This window comes from Paroedura picta, chromosome 18 (assembly GCF_049243985.1).
Source record: "Paroedura picta isolate Pp20150507F chromosome 18, Ppicta_v3.0, whole genome shotgun sequence".
Classification (NCBI taxonomy): Eukaryota; Metazoa; Chordata; class Lepidosauria; order Squamata; family Gekkonidae; genus Paroedura; species Paroedura picta.
This window is the reverse complement of record NC_135386.1, coordinates 11,779,367-11,800,546: the sequence shown is the minus strand read 5'-3', so window position 1 is coordinate 11,800,546 and position 21,180 is coordinate 11,779,367. Positions and strand designations below refer to the sequence as shown.

At 44.4% G+C, this 21,180-nt stretch overlaps 1 protein-coding gene and 1 long non-coding RNA gene across 3 annotated transcripts in view; one reads left to right on the top strand and one right to left on the bottom strand.

The window, feature by feature from the left end:
• The window catches only part of ACAN (aggrecan), a 111,674-nt gene that overhangs the window by 80,060 nt on the left and 10,434 nt on the right, over positions 1 to 21,180 (top strand). The window contains exons 14-17 of one of the 2 annotated variants that reach the window (XM_077317666.1): positions 10,072 to 10,185; positions 15,208 to 15,366; positions 15,853 to 15,935; positions 19,467 to 19,611. In XM_077317666.1, the coding sequence (XP_077173781.1) occupies positions 10,072 to 10,185; positions 15,208 to 15,366; positions 15,853 to 15,935; positions 19,467 to 19,611 (501 nt within the window). The remainder of the gene's footprint in view (positions 1 to 10,071; positions 10,186 to 15,207; positions 15,367 to 15,852; positions 15,936 to 19,466; positions 19,612 to 21,180) is intronic. The other variant, XM_077317667.1, reaches the window with a different exon arrangement.
• LOC143827781 (uncharacterized) lies at positions 455 to 21,034 on the bottom strand. The gene is made up of 4 exons (XR_013227407.1): positions 20,879 to 21,034; positions 1,853 to 1,933; positions 1,186 to 1,307; positions 455 to 681 (listed from the first exon to the last, which is right to left on the bottom strand). It is a non-coding gene; the product is annotated as an uncharacterized LOC143827781 (long non-coding RNA).

Here is a 21,180-nt window from a genome sequence, read left to right as displayed (position 1 = left end):
GGAGGAAATGCCCCAGTGATGTATTTCTACACAGATTTTATTGAAATGAATTCCAACCATGAAAAAGCCACAAGACAAACTTTCTCCATTTTCTGTCCCAAACCAAGAAACCTATTTAATGTGAATAAAAATAGCTCCAAAGGAAGTGCCATGATCATTACAAAAAACCCACAAAATAATTTTTTTTCCAGTCTGACAGGAAAAGTCCCAGATCACCAAATATAAAACCACGTCCTTGGTCTTCTTCCTTGTAATATATATCCCCGCATCTTTCATTTTAAAACCCACTTAGAACCCCAGAACACCAAAGCTCTCAGCTGTCCCCCAAAATGCTTGTTAATTATTGTTTATTGTTACCCCACATGTCCTGGAAGGAGCTTTACACTGTGTACATGACTCAGCTCTGTTCCCCATTTTACCTTTACAGCAAGCCTGTGAGATAAGAGAGGCTGAGCCTTTCCACGCTCCTTAGAGAAAGAATGATGTTGAAAAATACTCAGCCATGAGTCAATTAGATAATGATTTGTTTCAGCAAAACTATTTTTCTGCCTATCTCATCTTCATTGACTTTGCAGTCCCAAGAACGACCGGTTATGTAACCTTTAACTGGCCTTCAGCCGCCTGCTCAACAAACTTCCCCAAAAATACCAGATGCCAGATGGGGCAGTAGCTGTCAGGGACCTGTGGATCAAGGGATGGATTCCTCATTAGTTGAACCACTGCCTCCTTCAGCCTCCCTGGGAAAGTCCCTGAGGACAGAGACAGGTTTATTATATATCTGAGAGGCCTTCAAATCCCCCTTTCAGGAGCCAGGGGTCAAGGGGGCAAGTGGTCAGCCTCATCAAACTAGCAACCTATCCCCATCTGTTTGTGAAAGTCCCCTGAAGTTATCAAAACTGTCACCTGAGGATAGCCAAGGGGCCTCCAGTTCACTTATTGTATCAACCGCTGAGAAGAGGTCACAGTGGAGAAACAAGATTCTATCCACAAAGTAGCTCACAAAAGCACCACAGCTTGTGGACAATAGACAATTATTTGAGCACCCTTCCACAAGGGCAGTAAGAGAGCGAACTAACCTTAATAATTGTGCTGAGTAGGAGCTGGTGGGTGCAATGGAAGTTGCATAGAAATCTCTCTTGGCAGCTTTTACTGCCATCTCATAGGCCTCCTATAAGATATTCTTACCACTTTGTTGTGGGTCTTCCTCCAAATGTGCTGTAGCCATCTCAACTGCCATTTCTTTGTTCACAACAGAGTTGGCATCAGGGGGACGATCTCATCAATGGCTGCCAACATGGTAATGCCAACTGCTGAATAAGTCATTTAATTAATCGTTGGGGGTTACTGGGTATCCCAAAGCATCCAGGAAACCAACTGGACCCATAAGTCTCCACAGGTGGCAATAAATGTGCCCTCTGCCTATACAGGGAGGGGGTGGGACACCAGGCAGAGTGATCTGATTATGGAACTGAGTTCACTGCTAACAAATCCAGCTCAATCCCGGCACCAAAGATCAAATCCTGAGTGTGACCCGCTTGGTAGTGGGGCCAGCAACAAACTGCAAGAATCCTAAAGTCACCACAGACAACACCAGGTCCGGGTTCTGACTAGAGGAAGGTTCATCTGCATGGATATTGAAGTCCCACGGGACAAAACCCTGGGTACTGCAAGGCCAAGCCCTCAGGAGACCCGGCAGGCTATCTACCAGTGCATTAGGCAGACAGTACACCAGCCAGATAGCCAGGTTCTTGATTGTGCCTTATCTCAGACACTCAAGTCCTGGGATCATTAGGGCTGAGAGTGCCCTGTATGCAAAAGCCTTCCAGACCTGGATTTCAAGCCCACCACTGACCTCATGTCTGTTCATTCAGAGGGACAGTCTTGACCTCCTTCACCCAGATTTCAATCATGCATGCCAGCTCTGCTTTGTGCTCTGCAAAATACAATTGCAGAACTGAGGTCTTAATATTAATTGACATCAGTGTTCTATATAACATCAGTGTCTGGGTTCAAACATAACCATATCTTGGGCCCTTTCTCTCTACTTTCCTTCAGTGTGGTGTAGTGGTTAAGAGGGGTGACTTCTAATCTGGCAAGTCAGCTGAGTGACCATGGGTTTGTCACAGCCCTGATAGTGCTGTTCTCATAGAACAGTCCCATCAAAGCTCTCTCAACCCCACCTAATCACAGGGTGCCTGTTGTGGAGAAAGGAAGGGAAGGTAATTGTCAGCTGCTTTGAGTCAGTGAAAAGTGGGGTATAAAACCAACTCTTCTTCTCTCACCCCTATATTTCCGATGTCCCCCGATAACTGGGATTCCTGACCCCTCCCTGCCCCCCCCAGCTCCTGTCTCCCCCATCCACCACAATATCAAGAAGAATAAGAGATGTTTTTGTCCTGCCCTCTGTCCCACTGATTCACCCATGCTCTAAGCCAAAACAGTATTAAAACCATTCTAACAACTATAGCACTTCTAGTCTTGTCTTTCCACAGTCATTATCATCCTCTTGTTATTTGGGAGGCTTCCATCTGGTTTGTTGAGTTAGGAAAACAGGTCTTCTGCCGATTGTCAGCAAAGCAGGGGCCAGATCCAGTCCAAAAACTCTCCCCCACCCCATGAAATCTACTACGTCGGCAGAACTGAGCCTGGGTCCAACAGGAATACAAAATGCTCCCTTGAAAACATTGTTCATGTTGGGTGTTGCAAGTGTCATCCCTTCAGTCACGAAAAAGTTGATCTGAAGTTTTAGCAAACTAGTTAGCAAATAAATACACTGGAGACGGTACATTCTACTTAGCAGGAACACAAGGGATAGAGTTGTGGAAGGAGACTTCCTTTGTTCTTAGTTTCAGAAATAAAGAGAAGGAGCAAAGCCAGGGAGGCAAAATGGGGCAGATAGAGCTAGTAAAATTAACTAGGCAGATAATTGTTGTTATTTTCTTCCCATGGAACTCCCTAATTCTGTGGTAAACTTTTCATAGAGGCTAAAAAAAAACATGTCTCTGTGCTGCTTTATTTCCATTGCACTATATTTGCTCTGCTATATTTTTCAACATATGTTGGTTCTAGAATCTTTTAATAAGCAGCAATGCTTATTTTAAGTTTAAAGGTAATAGAGAGCAGAATAAGGATGGCTTACAAATACAAAATAATTAAAAGTGAAAAATTTCTAGCTTTATATTCTGGAACTTATTTTCATTTTTGCCATGATAAAAATTGCTTTGTGAAAATGAATGATAATTTGATTCAGGAAGGTGGAAGTCCATTGCCCATAGAAGGAATTGGGACAGTTAAACTAGGAGTCTTAAGCACAGCAGGAGACCTTGTTGAAATACTTCTAAAGTATTTCAACTTTTTGCTCTATGAATTTATTGCCTGTTGAAAAGATAGTGAAAAAGGGAAATCAGTTTCTGATCTGTGATGATGCATGTAGCATTTTTTCATACTGAGTGCAATGCTGAAATACTGGGAGACAAGATTGGTAGTTTCTGCTACTTGCAGCATTTTAGTGAACCAGTACCTCTTTTGTAAGACAAAATATATGCTCTCATTCTAATTGCATCCTGTCATGACACAAGAACCTGCAACAGAAATCTTCATTCTGTGTAGAAACCATTGCAGGAGTGGAAGACTGAAGTGACTAAATGTGTCCGAATCATAGAATAATAGAGTTGCAAGGAACCTCATGGGTCATCTAGTCCAACCCCCTGCACTATGCAGGACACTAACAACCTTATTGCTCATTAAATCTGCTTGAAGATTCAGGGGACTCGTTCCTAGTTATAAAAAACAGCAAGGTGTGCACAATGAGAGACTACTGTAGAAAGTCTTCTCAGATTTAGTAGATTTCTTGATCCAATTGGAGGAAATAAATGCATTTTTGCTTTCATGGCTGCTGTGTCTATCTGATCAGGTATTAGAGAAATTCAAGAATTATGTTGCTGATGTGAAAAATAAGTTCAATAAAGCTTCAGAGGTCCTGCTTACAGAAAATGAGACAGACTATTCTGGCAGTGAGTTCCAGAGATTCCTAGAGGAGAAAGGAATAGAGCTGATACAAGTGTGCCTTATTCTACCTAGCAAAGTGGCTCAGCAGAGCACCTTAATGGAAGTCTCCAGGAGATGGCAAATTGCCTAATCTTACAAACTGGTCTGTCTGACCCCTGCTGGGCAGAGGCAGTCAATACAGCAGTTCATCTCCACAACGGAATTCCTTCTGATGTTACCTAGAAAACACCATCTGAATTGTGGTTTGGAAGAAAACCAAGCTTAAAGCATTTGAAGACATTTAGCTTGAAAGCATATGCCCATTTATACCAAAGAAAAGAAGGGGAAAGTTGGACCCAGAGCTAAATATCGTTGTTAGATATGCTCAAGGACAAAAAGGAAGTTATGAATTCTGACACTTTTCGTTGAAGAATGCAACACATTTATGAGAGCAAGTTTCTAAACAGAGTCCTCAGTGCAAACTGAGGAGAGCCAACTTGGTGTAGTGGTTAGGAGTGCAGATTTCTAATCTAGCATGCCGGGTTCGATTCTGCGCTCCCCCACATGCACCAGCTGGGTGACCTTGGGCTCGCCACAGCACTGATAAAACTGTTGTAACCGAGCAGTGATATCAGAGCTCTCTCAGCCTCACCCACCTCACAGGGTGTCTGTTGTGGAGAGAGGAATGGGAAGGTGACATTAAACCGCTTTGAGCCTCCTTCGGGTAGGGAAAAGCGGCATATAAGAACCAACTCTTCTTCTTCTTCAAACCAGCCACAAAGCTGAAGACATCTCTTTTACTCATATGCCCAGATGGCTTCTTGTTGGGACTGCCAGTCAACAGGAAAGTTAACAAGAGACCCCTCAGTCAGGAGGGGAGGCAGAAGAAGCTGTGCCTGAGAAGACAAAGAAGACAGAGACTACTGTGACACAGCCACAAAGAAGCTATAAAGGGGTACCACCACAGGTTTTCCTTGTGTGCAAATGTGAACCCTCAAGCTGGAAATCAATGATTGAATTGCTTGCACATGAAAGAAACAGATGGATAAAGACAGCTGGGGGAGAGTTTTGAAACCTTGCAAAGCAATCAAACATGGGCACTTACTAAATTACCCCCTGGGAGAAAAGCTGTTGGATGCAAATGGGTATTCAAAGTGAAACAGAATCCTGATGGAAGTGTGGAGAAATACAGAATACGGTTGGTGGTAAAAGGATTTACACAAAAACCTGGGACAGACGTTTCTGAAACTTTTGCACCAGTTGTCAGTACACCTCCATTAGGTCTTTTCTAAGGATAGCAGCATCAAGAAGAATACGTTGAACACCTGGAGAATTGTCTAAAGAGATCTACGAGATCTGAACACAATGGAAAAATGGGCAAATGAGAACAAGATGCAATTTAATAAAGATAAGTTTAAAGTTCTGCATCTGGGTCAGAAAAATGAAAAGCATGCCTACTGGATGGGGGATACGCTTCTAGGTAGCACTGTGTGTGAACGAGACCTTGGGGTACTTGTGGATTGTAAACTAAACATGAGCAGGCAGTGTGATGCAGCGGTAAAAAAGGCAAATGCCATTTTGGGCTGTATCAACAGAGGCATCACATCAAAATCACAAGATGTCATAGTCCCATTGTATACGGCACTGGTCAGACCACACCTGGAGTACTGTGTGCAGTTCTGGAGGCCTCACTTCAAGAAGGACATCGATAAAATTGAAAGGGTACAGAGGAGAGCGACGAAGATGATCTGGGGCCAAGGGACCAAGCCCTATGAAGATAGGTTGAGGGACTTGGGAATGTTCAGCCTGGAGAAAAGGAGGTTGAGAGGGGACATGATAGCCCTCTTTAAGTATTTGAAAGGTTGTCACTTGGAGGAGGGCAGGATGCTGTTTCTGCTGGCTGCAGAGGAAAGGACACGCAGTAATGGGTTTAAACTTCAAGTACAACGATATAGGCTAGATATCAGGAAAAAGTTTTTCTCAGTCAGAGTCGTTCAGCAGTGGAATAGGCTGCCTAAGGAGGTGGTGAGCTCCCCCTCACTGGAAGTCTTCAAGCAAAGGTTGGATACACACTTTTCTTGGATGCTTTAGGATGCTTAGGGCTAATCCTGCGTTGAGCAGGGGGTTGGACTCGATGGCCTGTATGGCCCCTTCCAACTCTATGATTCTATGATTCTATGGAACAACCAGATAGTTTTCAAGAGAAAGTAAAAGAGAATCTTGTGTGCAAAACTTAAAAATAATATTTATGGATTTAAGCAAGCAGCCAAAAGTTGGAATGAAAAATTAACTATACTCCTGAAAAATAAAAAAAAATAAAAATTTTCAACAATAAAAGGAAGGGTCCTGCCTATTTACAAGACTGAAAGATGGACAGTAACAGTAGGTTCTGACATATGTGGATGATCTGATAGTGTGTTGCCAAATCAAAGGGGATGCACAAGTAATTGCTGAGAATGTGAACAAAGAGGTAGAAGTGAAACAGCTGGGAGCTATGAATATAAATTAAGAGAACTGAGAATGGAAGTTTCCTCTTGAACCAAAACCATGAAATTATGGACTTTGATCTATACATGAAAGAGTCTTTATGTGCTTGGCCTCAACCAGAGCCAGGGTCTTTTCAGCCCTGGCTCCAACCTGGTAGGATGAGTTGCCATCAGAAGTGCTAACCCTCATGGAGGTTCCTATGTTCCGGAGGGCTTCTAGGATGATGTTCTTCCACCAGGCATTTGGTTGAGGCCGGGGATTACCATTACCACCCAATGTGACCCCCAGATGAACCCCCCATTAGCCTCCTTTCTGTGCCTGGCCATTAATTCGACTCTTTAACATCCAGGCCCATAGGAGTACTGGAGTTAGGATTAATGTTAATGTTTTTTAATTTTAATGCTATATGGTTTTATTCATTGATATATGCTGCCCCGAGACCATTCGGAGAGGGGCAGGATAGACAGACAAACAGACAGATGTAAGTACTCCACTTGAACCAGCTTACTTCATCCTTAAAGATGGAATGTTACTTGAAAGCAATCAGCAATATAGAAAGGCAAGTTTCTCTGAGTAGTGTCTAGACCTATCATTTCTGCAGCTGTTGAGATCTTATGCAGAAGGACAAATTCATCAAATCCTTATGACTAGAATCCTTGCTAGATACCTCAAAGGAACAGCTGGCCTGAAACTAAAGATCTCAGCTTGTTACAACCCAAGACTGGTTGGATACATGGACTCTGACTGGGGTGAAAACAAAACTGACTATCATGGGAAACAGCCTGACCAGCCAGACTAGCCAAAGGCAAACGCTAGTTGCCAAATCAACAACTGCTTCCAATGGATGCAATGAACTTGAGTGGATCATCTATCTACTGAAAGTCTAAATCAGTAATCTTGTTTGAAGACAATCATGCATGCATAGCTGTATTCAAGAGTGAACGCATCAAATCAAGAAGCAAGCATACCGCTGTCTAGTACCATTCTGTGAGACAGATGCAGCAATGAGAGCTATCGCCCTTCGGAGGAGATGGTGGCTGATATACTCACCAAGCCACTTGCCAGAGGGATGCTCCAGTCCCAGTGCAAGAAAATGAACCTTCATGACTTCAGCATATAACTCTTAAGAAGGAGTGTTGGGTTTGGCAAGTAAGTTAAAGTGAGGTTTCTGTAAAACGAGTTAGAAAATCAATACACTGGAAATGGCATGTGCTACTCAGCACCTACACAAGGATGGGAGTTTTGGGGAAAACTTTGTTCTTGGAATCAGAGATAAAGAGGAGGAGCAGAGAGAGAAAGAAGCAAGATGGAGCAGATAGGATGACCTAGGCAGACTATTGTTATTAGTTTCTTTCCATGTAACCCTTTCCCTAATATTGTAGTAAACTTTTCGTAGTAGCTAAACACACAGGTCTCTGTGCTGCTGTTTCCAGTGCGCTATATTTGCTTTGTTAAATTTTCCCAATGCTCCTAATGTGTAACCAATTTTGCAACAGGGGCACTTTGAGGAGGCTATTATTATTTATTGTATGGCATGCAAAGGTGATAAACTTACCTGACTACCAAAGGAGACCATCAACAAACTCATATTACAACAGCCATTCTTCTTCTACAGTACTCCTCTGTTTCTGTCCGTTGGAATATTAGGGGCCTCTAGTTGCTATGCACTTGCGTTTAAGGTCCTTACCTGGATAACAACTTAGGGGCTCTGACCCGAATGCCCAGGCTGGAAGCTAAGCAGGGTCAGCCTTGGTTAGGACTTGGATGTGGGAGACCACGAAGGAAGTCCATGCAAAGGCAGGCAATGGCACTTATTTCTTGCCTTAAAAGCCCAGTGGGGTTGCCATAAATCAGCTGGGCTTTGGTGACACTTTCCCACCATCCGATCAATGAGTCAAGCAAGAAGGTTAATTAGTTAATCCATCTTTTAATTATTAATTATTAATTAATTGACTCTTATTAAGATTACATTACCCCACCCATTTCTCCAAAGAACACGCATTTTGTTTCCTCAGAACTTTCAGATCAGGACTTGTTTAGCTTTCGTAGAAAAAAACATAGTATGTCTTCAAGACTATTCCCACCATTAGGTGCAAAGAAAACTCAAAGCAGGATGGCCGACTAGAAAATAAGGAGACACTAATAATTTCAAAGAGCCTCTTGTGGCGCAGAGTGGTAAGGCAGCCGTCTGACAGCTTTGCCCATGAGGCTGGGAGTTCAATCCCAGCAGCCGGCTCAAGGTTGACTCAGCCTTCCATCCTTCCGAGGTCGGTAAAATGAGTACCCAGCTTGCTGGGGGGTAAACGGTAATGACTGGGGAAGGCACTGGCAAACCACCCCGTATTGAGTCTGCCATGAAAACGCTAGAGGGCGTCACCCCAAGGGTCAGACATGACTCAGTGCTTGCACAGGGGATACCTTTACCTTTACCTTTAATAATTTCAAAAAAGAAATGGATTTTCCAGAGATGAAACACAGTGACATGTCCTCATGGTAATTAACCATCAGGAATGAATGAGATATTTATTTATTTTATTAGAGTTTTATCCCGTCCTTCCATACGGCTCAGGGCGGTTTACATATAACATCATGGGGGATACACGGAACCACCTATCATATAACATAGTCAAAAGTAACATCAGACAATCCAACAGTGGTTATAAATCAGCACAATCTCAATGGTCTTGATCAACAGCAACATAACAGGAACAGGAACTTGGCTAAGCGCCCCCAGAGAGGTCAGACTGGTTCAGGCCATGGAGGGGATGTCTGAGGGGGCCCCGTGGTTGTTATTTGGGTTTGGTCGATCTCAGGCAAATGCCTGGTGGAGGAGCTCCCTTTTGCAGGCCCTGCGGAATTGTGGGAGTTGAGGATTTTTCTGCCTTCCCTACAGAGTTTTGTAAAACACCCCCTCCCCTTACTATCTCATTGCCTGCTGACTATCATAATCCTAACCCCTTAAATGATCAAGAATGCTATTGACACTTTTTAATTTTTGATCTGTCACTTTTTTCATTTCTTTATCACTCTATGTTCTGGGCAGCTGATGGATATCAGAAGGCTCTTGAACAGTTAAACTTTGGGGGCTTCCTTCCCAAAATGCAGGGAGTGACACTCTGTCTCTTTGCAAGACCAGCTTGGTGTAGTGGTTAAGAGGGGTGGCTTCTAATCCGGCGAGCCCGGTTTAAATCCCCGCTCCTCATCCACATGCAGCCAGCTGGGTGACCTTGGGCTCTCCACAGCACTGACAGAGCTGTTCTGACCAAGCAGTAATATCAGGGCTCTCTCAGCCTCACCTACCTCTCAGGGTGTCTGCTTTGAGACTCCTTCTGGTAGGGAAAAGCGGCATATAAAAAAACAGTTCTTCTTCTTCATAGTTCAGACGTGCAACCCTGGAACTTTGACCGTGGCCTGCTGGCCTGTCTGCAGATCAGTTTCTTCTCTTCCCACTTTCATACCTATTTTTCTTCAGCAGTAAAAGCAGCAGTTAAAATGCAAGTGGGCATCCCTTTCCAAGTCACAGCCAAGCAAGGAAACAAGTTCTCCTGCTTGACGGAGTTACTGCCCACCCTAATGGCAGCCCTTGATTTCTTGCAGACTTTGATGAGTGCCACTCCAGCCCCTGTCTGAATGGAGCTACCTGCGTCGATGGCATCCACACTTTCAAATGCTTATGCCTTCCCAGCTACGGAGGGGACCTCTGTGACATCGGTACGGCCTACCGACCGGGCTTCAGCTAATTCTACTAACCGCTGCACTACTTCTCCCTTCTCTGGGGAGTGGGAAAGCAACCTAACTGCCCTAAATGCTCCTCTCTGGCCCTGCCTCCCGGTAAAATGCATTGCACCGGAAAATATGCTGCTCCCTCTGATTACTAACCTGCATTTATCTTTGATATGGCAATCAGCTAGTTTATCTCGGCACATTTTTGCTCTAAGTGCATCTTTTAGATTTGAAATAAACTCCCATCGATAATGAGAAGAAAAAAAACATCTTGATACCAACACACCAGGGGAAGGCCAGTGTATCTAGGCCTACTGGTGGTATTGTCTGCCAAAGCACAACTGCTTTTTAGAGCAAGCTCAAGGAACTCCCACCGAGTGTCAGAACAAAGAAAGAGCCCCCATGCCACAGATCCATCTAGCCCAGGCGTAGTCAAACTGTGGCCCTCCAGATGTCCATGGACTACAACCAGAATCACAGAATCATAGTTGGAATGGCCATACAGGCCATCTAGTCCAACCCCCTGCTCAACGAATGCTGGCAGGGGCTCATGGGAATTGTAGTCCATGGACATCTAAAGGTAACGGTATCCCCTGTGCAAGCACCAAGTCATGCCTGACCCTTGGGGTGACGCCCTCCAGCGTTTTCATGGCAGACTCAATACGGGGTGGTTTGCCAGTGCCTTCCTCAGTCACTACCGTTTACCCCCCAGCAAGCTGGGTACTCATTTTACCGACCTCGGAAGGATGGAAGGCTGAGTCAGCCTTGAGCCGGCTGCTGGGATTGAACTCCCAGCCTCCTGGGCAGAGTTTTCAGACTACATGTCTGCTGCCTTACCACTCTGCGCCACAAGAGGCTCTCCATGGACATCTGGAGGGCCACAGTTTGACTACCCCTGATCTAGCCTATCATTCTGTTTCCAGCATCAGTCTACCCACCCGTCTTTGAGAACCTTGCAAGCAGGCCACATCTCTCCACCCACCCACCCACACACACTGCTGTGCCCCCCTGTCCCACAACTGGTATTAGGAGATGAACTCTCTGAAGATGAGGTTCCATGCCACTGTCATAGCAAATGGATGTTGCTACACCAATTCCCTCCGTGCAGTTTTCTGATCTTCTTTGAAAACGATCTAAACCAGCGGCTGACCATCATCAACATATATTTTGGCTGGGGATTCCAATAGTACACTGTATGAAGACGTGCTTTCTTTTGTTCATCTTTGACCAGTCCCTTTCACTGAGTGACTCTCAAAATCTTGGCACTGAGCTCTCTATCCAGTTTTTCCACATCATTCATAATTTTATAGGCCTTTCATGTTCTTGATGTTTTTTAAGACTCTTGTGGTCCCTTGTGTACATGTTAAGCTGTCTTTTTGTCCTGACGAAAGCCCCAAGACGCTCCAACTCCTTGAGTAGTTCTCCAAAATGCAATAAAAATATCCTTCGGCAAAGCAAGAGCCTATTCACTGACAAATGGATGCATTAAAAATATAACAGAAGCAAAGCTATAAAATATTAGTAGAAATTAAATGTAAACCATCTCTTTCTCTCTCTTTCCTTTGTATATTTACAACATACATACAATACAAATAATATCATGTATTGTACACAACAATTCACATTAACATGTAAACTAAAACTCAAGAATCCTTTTTAATTTTCACATGCATGAAAAATGCCCCACAAACTCAGGGATATTTTTTGCCTCAGGGATTTTTTTGTTTACCAGCTAATTACCTTAGAAGCCTCCCTTAGTATCATTGTAGTATCTTCTAGACACAAACAATGCCCTCTCCCCTCGATTCCAGCACTAGTATCATCCTCATTTCTCTTATGTAATTATTTCTAACATTTAAGGTATCCATTCATTACCTTTACATCCCAGCCTTCCTCTGAGGTGGTATGCATGGATGAGGTGAGCCGATTAGTTTCTTTACAACAGTCCTGTGAGGTAGGCTATACCAAGAAAGAATTACTAGCCAAAGGTTTCATGGATTGAGATGAGAGATGACCCCACATCTTGACAGCCTAAGTTGACAATTTTGTTTATTTGCTTGTTTATATTTCTATACCGCCCTTTTCTTTGCAGGTCTGGGCGGTTTACATTGAACATTATATAACTTACATGGAATGTTATACAGACTGTAACATCAAAACAACTTTCAGTAAAGCATCAAAAGACTACCAAACCACATTTATAATATAATAACAATTAACATTAACTTTGGGAGAGTCATGGGGGGGCATCTGGGGGGACCAGCAGGTGTTCTGAGTAGGTCGGCCTCAAGCGAATGCCTGGTGGAAGAGCTCCCTCTTGCAGGCCCTGCGGAACTGTGGAAGTTCGGGCAGGGCTCTGATCTCCTCAGGGAGCTCATTCCACCAGGTGGGGGCCAGGACCAAGAAGGCTCTGGCCCTTGTTGAAGTCCGACACGCTTCTCTGGGGCCAGGGATCCGCAGCCAGTCGGAAGTAGGTATAGGCAGGGAGGTGGTCTCTCAAATACACTGGGCCCAAACCGCATATGGCCTTGAAGGTGATTACCAACTGGGAGCCAGCCAAGTTGTTGGAGTGCTGGCCAGATGTGGGATCTCCATGATGTTTTCGTGAAAATCCTGGCCGCAGCATTCTGCACCAATTGTAGTTTCCAGATCAAGGATAAGGGTAGGCCTGCATAGAGCGAGTTGCAGAAGTCCAGCCTAGAGGTGACCGTCACATGGATCACTGTGGCTAGGTGCTTTGCGTCCAGGTAGGACGCTAGTACAATACCAGAAATATTGCCCGTGTTCCCCATTTTCTCCATTATTACACAATAGTGATCTTGGCCTGTTCTTTGATTTCTTTAAGATAGATTCAAGTGGGTTGCTGTGTTGGTCTGAAGCAGCAGAACAAATTTAGAGTCCTATCAGGCACCTTTAAGACCAACAAAGTTTTATTCAAGGGGTGAGCTTTTGTGGGCAAAATAAAACTTTGTTGGTTTTAAAGGAACCCCTGAACTCTAAATTTGTCCTATGATTTCTTTATTTACTATACAGCTACTCAACACTGGGCTTCCACTGTTCTGTATTGCTCTTCCCACCCCATCCCCCAAATGCAAACCTACCCATTGGAGGTTTTTCTAAGGAAACAAGGGGAAGGTGAGAGAAAGGAACAATGATAGAGAACATAAAGGAAGGGAAAGCAACACAACAGGAAGGAAGGGAAAGAAAATTAAATTGCGGGATGGGAAGCTAGAGTATGAAGGAAGGAAGGAAGGAAGGAAGGAAGGAAGGAAGGAAGGAAGGAAGGAAGGAAGGAAGGAAGGAAGGAAGGAAGGAAGGAAGGAAGGAAAATGGGATTTTGAGCTGTACCACAGTCCCCCGTGATAAAAAGGTTAGGGACCACTGGACTAGATGACCCAGGAGTTCCAACTCTATTATTCTATGATTCTGCTAATGAGAAGGGAAGCTTAATTACATAGGAATTAAGGAAACTAAAGTGATAGAGACAGAGGACATTATTTGTCTAGGGCTGATTCTGTGCTTACTTTGTTTATTCCATTGTGGATCCTGCTGAATTCAGATTGATTTGAACTCGGGTCTTCCTCTATCCCCCCCCCCCATTGAAACAGAAAAGTGTTCTGCTCGTGATTAGAAGCTCAGATAGGGGTTGGGGAGCCAAGTGCAGCAGGAGGTTCTTTCTTTCTTTTCTTGAATGGGGGGCAGAGAGAGAGATGATTAGAGACAGCAGAAGAGGGGGAATAAATCCAAGAGGCAAATCTTCTGGAGCTACTGCCAAGAGAAGTTAGGGCTTCCCCTTTAAGAGAAGCCTTGCAACATGGGAACGAGGAAGCCTTTGAACTGATGCCCTGGCCAATCAGGACTTTTCTACAGTGTTGGGGGCTCAAATCAGCAAGTTAGTTCGGGACAAGCAGAACGCTGCACCTTTATTCGTGCCAATTTTTCAAATATCAAGGGTTATATCTACTCCAGGATATCACGGGGAAAAGGTACGGTCAATCATGCTTGTTGCAGATGAAATATTTTAATCGCCCACAGTCAAAATGGAAATCGCATTCAGTGTGGATGGCAGGGATTGAATCATCCTGGGATTGGAATAAAAACTCTGTGCAGATTCAGCCCAGGTTTTCTATTTTAATGGTGTTTTTCCCCAACATGTTCAAGAAATAACCTTACACCTTATTAAATCCTATTTCCCAGCTACAAAATAATTAATCTCCTTAGTAGACAAGCAAATTCCAGCTGCCCATTACTCTAAACTATTCTGTGTACATTGACCGTCACGGTGTCTTTTGGGAAAGCGTGACACGTTTAATGCAGTGATTCATCTACGAATCTATTGGTCGTTCACGGCCCTAGGGAAGCGCGCCTAGCCTCGACCAGGACCAGGGCCTTTTCTGTCCTGGCCCCCACCTGGTGGAATGAACTCCCAAGTGAGCTGCAGGCCCTGCGGGATTTGTCAACGTTCCGCAGGGCCTGTAAAACGGAGCTCTTCCGCCAGGTCTATGGTTGAGGCTGGGGTCGGCGAGGTAGATCTTAGCTCCCCCCCCCCAGGGTTTGACGTGTACATTGTTCTTCCTCCATTTTTCGTCGCAAAGCTAGTGGGGGTGTGAGTGGGATATTTTTCCACCATTTTGGGAGCATTTAAAGTCTTTTAGTGGGCGTTTTAATGGGTTTTAAGACTATTGATACCTGCCATGAGCCTGTCAGAGAGTGACAATGAATAAATTGAATAATAATAATAGTAATAGTAATAGTAATAGTAATAGTAATAGTAATAGTAATAGTAATAGTAATAGTAATAATAATAATAATAATAATAATAATAATAATAATAATAATAATAATAATAATAATAATAATAATAATAATACAGACTAGGGGTATCAGCCTAGGACCACGCACCATGCCACAGACACTCCAGCTGCCATTCTCTGCATATCGGGTAGCTGCTAATCCTGATCTTGGCTTCTGCATTTCTACAGGCTCTTTTTTTGTGTGTAATATTTCTAGATCTGGCAGAATGTGAAGTGGGCTGGGCCAAATTCCAAGGCAACTGCTACAAGTATTTTGAAGAGAGACACACCTGGGTGGATGCGGAAAACCTGTGCCGTGAACATCAGTCCCACCTGAGCAGCATCATCACTCCGGAGGAACAGGAGTTTGTGAACAGTGAGTCTGATGGCTGGACTCTGTATTACGCCGGGGTTCTCATACCAATACACTCAAGTTCACCTCGGATGTCAGGCAGGGTTCGCTATCAATCTAGCACCGGTTGAAAGAGTCCAAGTGTGGTGGCCAGTCTGAATACAAATCATTTGCACCCAAAACAAGTAGCTCAGAGTGCTGCAACAGTGAGTGTAGGATCTACAGGTCATCAACATCTGCCCACAGGAGGTCACAGATTGAGTCTGTTGCATGTCCATTTAAAGAAGCTCACAAGCCAGGTGTTGGGAAAGACCCTTCTCTGCCTGCAAAGTTTCTGCCAATCAGAGCAGGTGCTAGGTTTGAGTAATTTCTAGGGGGGAAATAAATCTTTTTTAAAATAACCTGATTGTTTTTGGGGGGGGGATTTCTCACAAAGAAAATATTTCCTATGACAAAACATACTACCTGCAAATTTAATCTTTCTCTTCTCTCGCACACTCTGCTTTCCAGACAATGCGCAGGACTACCAATGGATTGGCCTCAGTGACAGGGCTGTCGAACATGACTTCCGGTGGTCTGATGGACACTCCCTGGTAAGTTATGTTCTGTGACATCAGGCTACCACCGAAAAGACAGTGTTGAGAGCGATAGCCAAGCCAGAGTCACACAACAAACCCCCTCTCATTTTAGGGCTGAAATATATGTGATGTGGGAAATCCGTGATCAGAATTTATTTTTATTTTTTAAAGGGCTATGCCAATCACATGGCGGCTCACATCAGGCTGTGGCAACCCTATAAAAGTCACAGCATAGAATCATAGAATCATAGAATCATAGAATCATAGAGTTGGAAGGGGCCATACAGGCCATCTAGTCCAACCCCCTGCTCAACGCAGGATTAGCCCTAAGCATCCTAAAGCACCCAAGAAAAGTGTGTATCCAACCTTTGCTTGAAGACTTCCAGTGAGGGGGCGCTCACCACCTCCTTAGGCAGCCTATTCCACTGCTGAACTACTCTGACTGTGAAAAACTTTTTCCTGATATCTAGCCTATATCGTTGTACTTGAAGTTTAAACCCATTACTGCGTGTCCTCTCCTCTGCAGCCAGCAGAAACAGCATCCTGCCCTCCTCCAAGTGACAACCTTTCAAATACTTAAAGAGGGCTATCATGTCCCCTCTCAACCTCCTTTTCTCCAGGCTGAACATTCCCAAGTCCCTCAACCTATCTTCATAGGGCTTGGGCCCTTGGCCCCAGATCATCTTCGTCGCTCTCCTCTGTACCCTTTCAATTTTATTGACGTCCTTCTTGAAGTGAGGCCTCCAGAACTGCACACAGTACTCCAGGTGTGGTCTGACCAGTGCCGTATACAATGGGACTATGACATCTTGTGATTTTGATGTGATGCCCCTGTTGATACATCCTTTTTTACCGCTGCATCACACTGCCTGCTCATGTTTAGTTTACAATCCACAAGTACCCCAAGGTCTCGTTCACACACAGTGTTACCGAGAAGCGTATCCCCCATCCAGTAGGGCATGCTTTTCATTTTTCTGACCCAGATGCAGAACTTTACACTTATCTTTATTAAATTGCATCTTGTTCTCATTTGCCCATTTTTCCATTGTGTTCAGATATCGTTGAACTCTGTCTCTATCTTCTGTGGTATTTACCAGTCCTCCCAATTTGGTGTCATCTGCAAACTTGATGAGTAGTCCCTCCACCCCCTCATCTAGATCATTTATAAATATGTTAAAAAGTACCAGGCCGAGCACCGAGCCCTGAGGTACTCCGCTACTCACCTCTCTCCAGTCTGATGAAACACCACTGACAACAACTCTTTGAGTGCGGTTCTCTAACCAATTCCCTATCCACATAACTATCTGAAAATCCAAATTGCAGTCCTTCAACTTATCCATCAGAACATCATAGGGAACCTTGTCAAAAGCTTTACTAAAATCCAAGGAAATGACATCAACCGAATTTCCCCGATCCAGCAAACCTGTTACTTGGTCACAAAACGAAACCAGGTTGGTCTGGCAGGACCTGTTGGAGACAAATCCATGCTGACTTCCTTGGATCACCAAATTGTCCTCCAGATGTTTGCAGATCGCTCCCTTTAATATCTGCTCCATTATCTTCCCCACAACAGAGACTCACTGGTCTGTAGTTTCCCGGGTCATCCTTCCTCCCTTTTTTGAAGATCGGAATAACGTTTGCTCTCTTCCAGTCCTCTGGGACATCTCCAGTCCTTAAAGAGGTTCCGAAGATGATGGACAAGGGCTCTGTGCAAGTTCTCCGGAAAGTTCTTTGAGTATTCTCGGGTGCATTTCATCCGGACCAGGGGATTTGAACTCCTCCAGTGCAGCTAAATGCCTCTCGACAACCTCTCTATCCATGTTAACCTGCCTAAACACTTTGACCTGTGGGAAAAAACAGATGTACTAAGCCTTTCTGCTTTCTCTGCATCTTCCGTTAGAGTTTATCCATCCGTACCCAACAGTGGGCCTATTGCCTCCTTTACTTTACGTTTGCTCCTCACATAACTGAAAAATCTTTTCTTGTTACAATGGGCTTCCCTGGCCAATCTTAGCTCACTCTCAGCTTTGGCCTTTCTGATGATATAAGGTGGGTAATCGAATCAGTTGCACCTGAATTGCAAGGGCATAGTCAGTCCTCTATAGCAGGGGTAGTCAACCTGTGGTCCTCCAGATGTTCATGGACTACAGTTTCCATGAGCCCCTTCCAGAAAACGCTGGCAGGGGCTCATGGGAATTGAAGTCCATTGACATCTGGAGGACTACAGGTTGACTACCCGTGCTCTATAGGCACACAATGCAGTCTTCCACTTAGCAGTGCTGATGGGAATGCATTGAACCAAGCCCTTGAAAAAGCCCATCAAAATTTAGAAAAGGTGATATGTGTTAGGTATGGAGGTGAGCCAGGTTTAATTTCCCACTCCTCCACATGCAGCCAGCTGGGTGACCTTGGGCTAGTCACAGTTCTGATAGTTCTGTTCTCACAGAGCAGTCCTGTCAGAGCTCTCTCAGCCTCACCTAACTCACAGGGTATTGGTTGTGGGGAGAGGAAGGGAAGGTGATTGTGAGATCTGATTGGGCCCCCCCTGGTGTTAGGCAGCACTGGGCCATGTCTTCCAACTCCCTTTATTAGATGTTACTTGGGGGGAAGGGAGAATGAATACTACTGCCATGTTTTGTTTTGTTTTGGTTTCTATTGTATGACTTTTATGTCCCTTGTATTGTTTTAAGGTGTTTTTAGCAGGGACAGTTTATAACCTGCCACAAGCTGGTCTCGGGAGTGGTAGGAAATAAATAAACAAACAAACAAATAGAAAAATGAAAAGTGGGATATAACAACCCAACTCTTCTTCTTCTATTCTAACCCAACTCTTCTTCTATTTCCCTGTCTGCCATTTTTACTATTTAAGCCATCCTCTTCCTTACAGAGATATTATTTGCTTCATGGGAGGAAATGTGCAGGGACCATCTGCAATCTGTTTATTTCCCCCTGAAGCACAAACACGGCTTTTGAGGGTGTGGCTGGCATCAGGAAAATGGAAGACAGCCCAGATTCACTCCCCCCCCAACGGTTATAAGCCTTTTTCAAAGAAGAAAGATTTCCTGGTTGTAGACCTACCCCATCATGTCATGCCTCGCTTGCTTCTGTGTTAGAAGTGGTCCAGGCTATTTTTCTCCATGCATTCTGAAAGCCCTCCCACCCCTAGGCTTGAAGAAGGAAATATGCGTTGTGTCTGTAAACCTGCCGAGGACCGAGCTTGAGGTCCAAGGCCGGATCAGAACTCTGCAGTTGTGTCAGCCAATGCGCGGCTAGGTCCTGACTGCAGGATCCAATCAGTTTAAATAGAAACTGACACACTGGTGGGAAGTTCCCTTTGTTTGTGCAGGTATATCAGCTAGAGTTTTGGTTCAGTTTTTGCCTTTTTTGTGCCATCATGCTGGGGTCACAATAAAGAGCTGAAAGGAATCCCCAGTGTTCTGGTCCCTGAACCCATGGATGTAGCAGTATATGAAACCACTTGAAGAGTTTGTGGGCAGGCACTGCTCTCTCCCTCTCAATTTTCATCTCCTCCTTTCTCCATACCAGCAATATGAGAACTGGAGACCCAACCAGCCCGATAACTTCTTTGCAACTGGAGAAGATTGTGTGGTAATGATTTGGCATGAGAAAGGCGAGTGGAATGACGTGCCCTGCAACTATCACCTCCCATTCACCTGCAAGAAAGGCACAGGTGAGAGTTGGGTCCATTTTCCTTGGATTGGCAATATGTTTGTACTTTTCAACCAAAATTCTCTCCCTGGCATAGAAAACCAATGCAAATAGCATTCAAATGAAATGCAAATGTTCTTTGGGGAGGGGCCTCTCAGTTGGAGCTGGATCACAGCAGGGTAGGGAAGTGCCTGGCTGCTTCTGTGGAGGGCAATGTGAGGTTAGAAGTATTTGGGCAATTCTTTTGAAACTATGTGTGAAGCACGCAAGAGTGGTGTGAGAAATATATTAGTGCCACAGGGAAGAAGGGAAATGCCATCATTAAAGGCACCAGTGAGGGTTTGAAGGCTGGTTAGCAACGATTCAATGACCTACTCATACCTCATGTAGAAAGGTACATCAATATTGCCTACCCTCAGAAGCGGCCATCTACTTAGTCTCTGGAGAAATCTCTGTCCTGTGAGTTTCAGGGATGGGCAATTGGAGGACAGACTATGCCTCCCCAAAGGACATTGATATCATCCAGCTCAAATAAATTAGTGATCCCTGGCCCAAAAGAAGTATGTCTGGCCTCAACCAGGGCCAGGTTATTTTCAGCCCTGACCCTGAACTGGGGCTATTATGTATGTACCGGTTTTCACTGCAGTCAGTAAATCATTCTTTTAAAAAAAAAATGTCAAACATTCCCATTTATACATGTGCTCTGATACTGCGTTGTTTTTTTTTGTTTTGTTTTTGTTTTGCATCAATTATGCATTTGAAACGGGAAACTTCCTCCATTGTGATGCAGTGTCACCACTCTGGCACATGCTGCTGGCAGGGCCTCATGAAAATTGTAGTTCATGGACATGGAGACTTTAGAACAAGAAATACCCATGGGAATACACAGGCTTTTGAATGTCCAAACTACCACCTTTCCCCCTCTGAGGTATAGTGTTCCTAATAGAGAGTGGGCAGGATGGACCACAGCAGACCACAGGTCCCCATGTTAAAGCCCCTGCTAAACCATCCCCTCCCCTGTAAACTTTTTTAAAATCACTAGTCAGCCCAAAATGGGAACCTCCACCAATAGTGTAAAGCAACTCTGCTTCCTTATTTTCCTGCAAGATGGAACCGGCATTTCAGATAGTTGCAGATCCCATGCAAGGTGGCACAGGGAAGACCACTCTGCTTTGTCAGCTTGATAAACTGTCAAACAATGCCCCCTCCGCCCCCTCTGCTACAATTCTACATAGAAGCTACAGTTTTGTAGTCTCAGGGAAGGCTGTAGCAGGAAACACCATACATACCAGAGAAGTAATCCTCCTCATTTACATGGCAATACACTTGGCTCAGGTGCCAGGGAGACTCAACCAAATTGCACGTTCATGTATTCGCTGACTGAGGAGGCAGAGAATCAGCAGCAGGTGCCTTCAGCTGCCATTGATGGGTGAGGGACTGCAAGCAGAAAAAGGGTTGTCACAGGGGCTCGGGAGGAGGCCAAAACACACTAACATTTATGCATGAATAAAGCACTATCGTAAAAGAAAATAATTGCAAAGCTAGTTTTAGATACCACGCTGAAAAATCGCAGTCAACTCTAGGGGAGGGG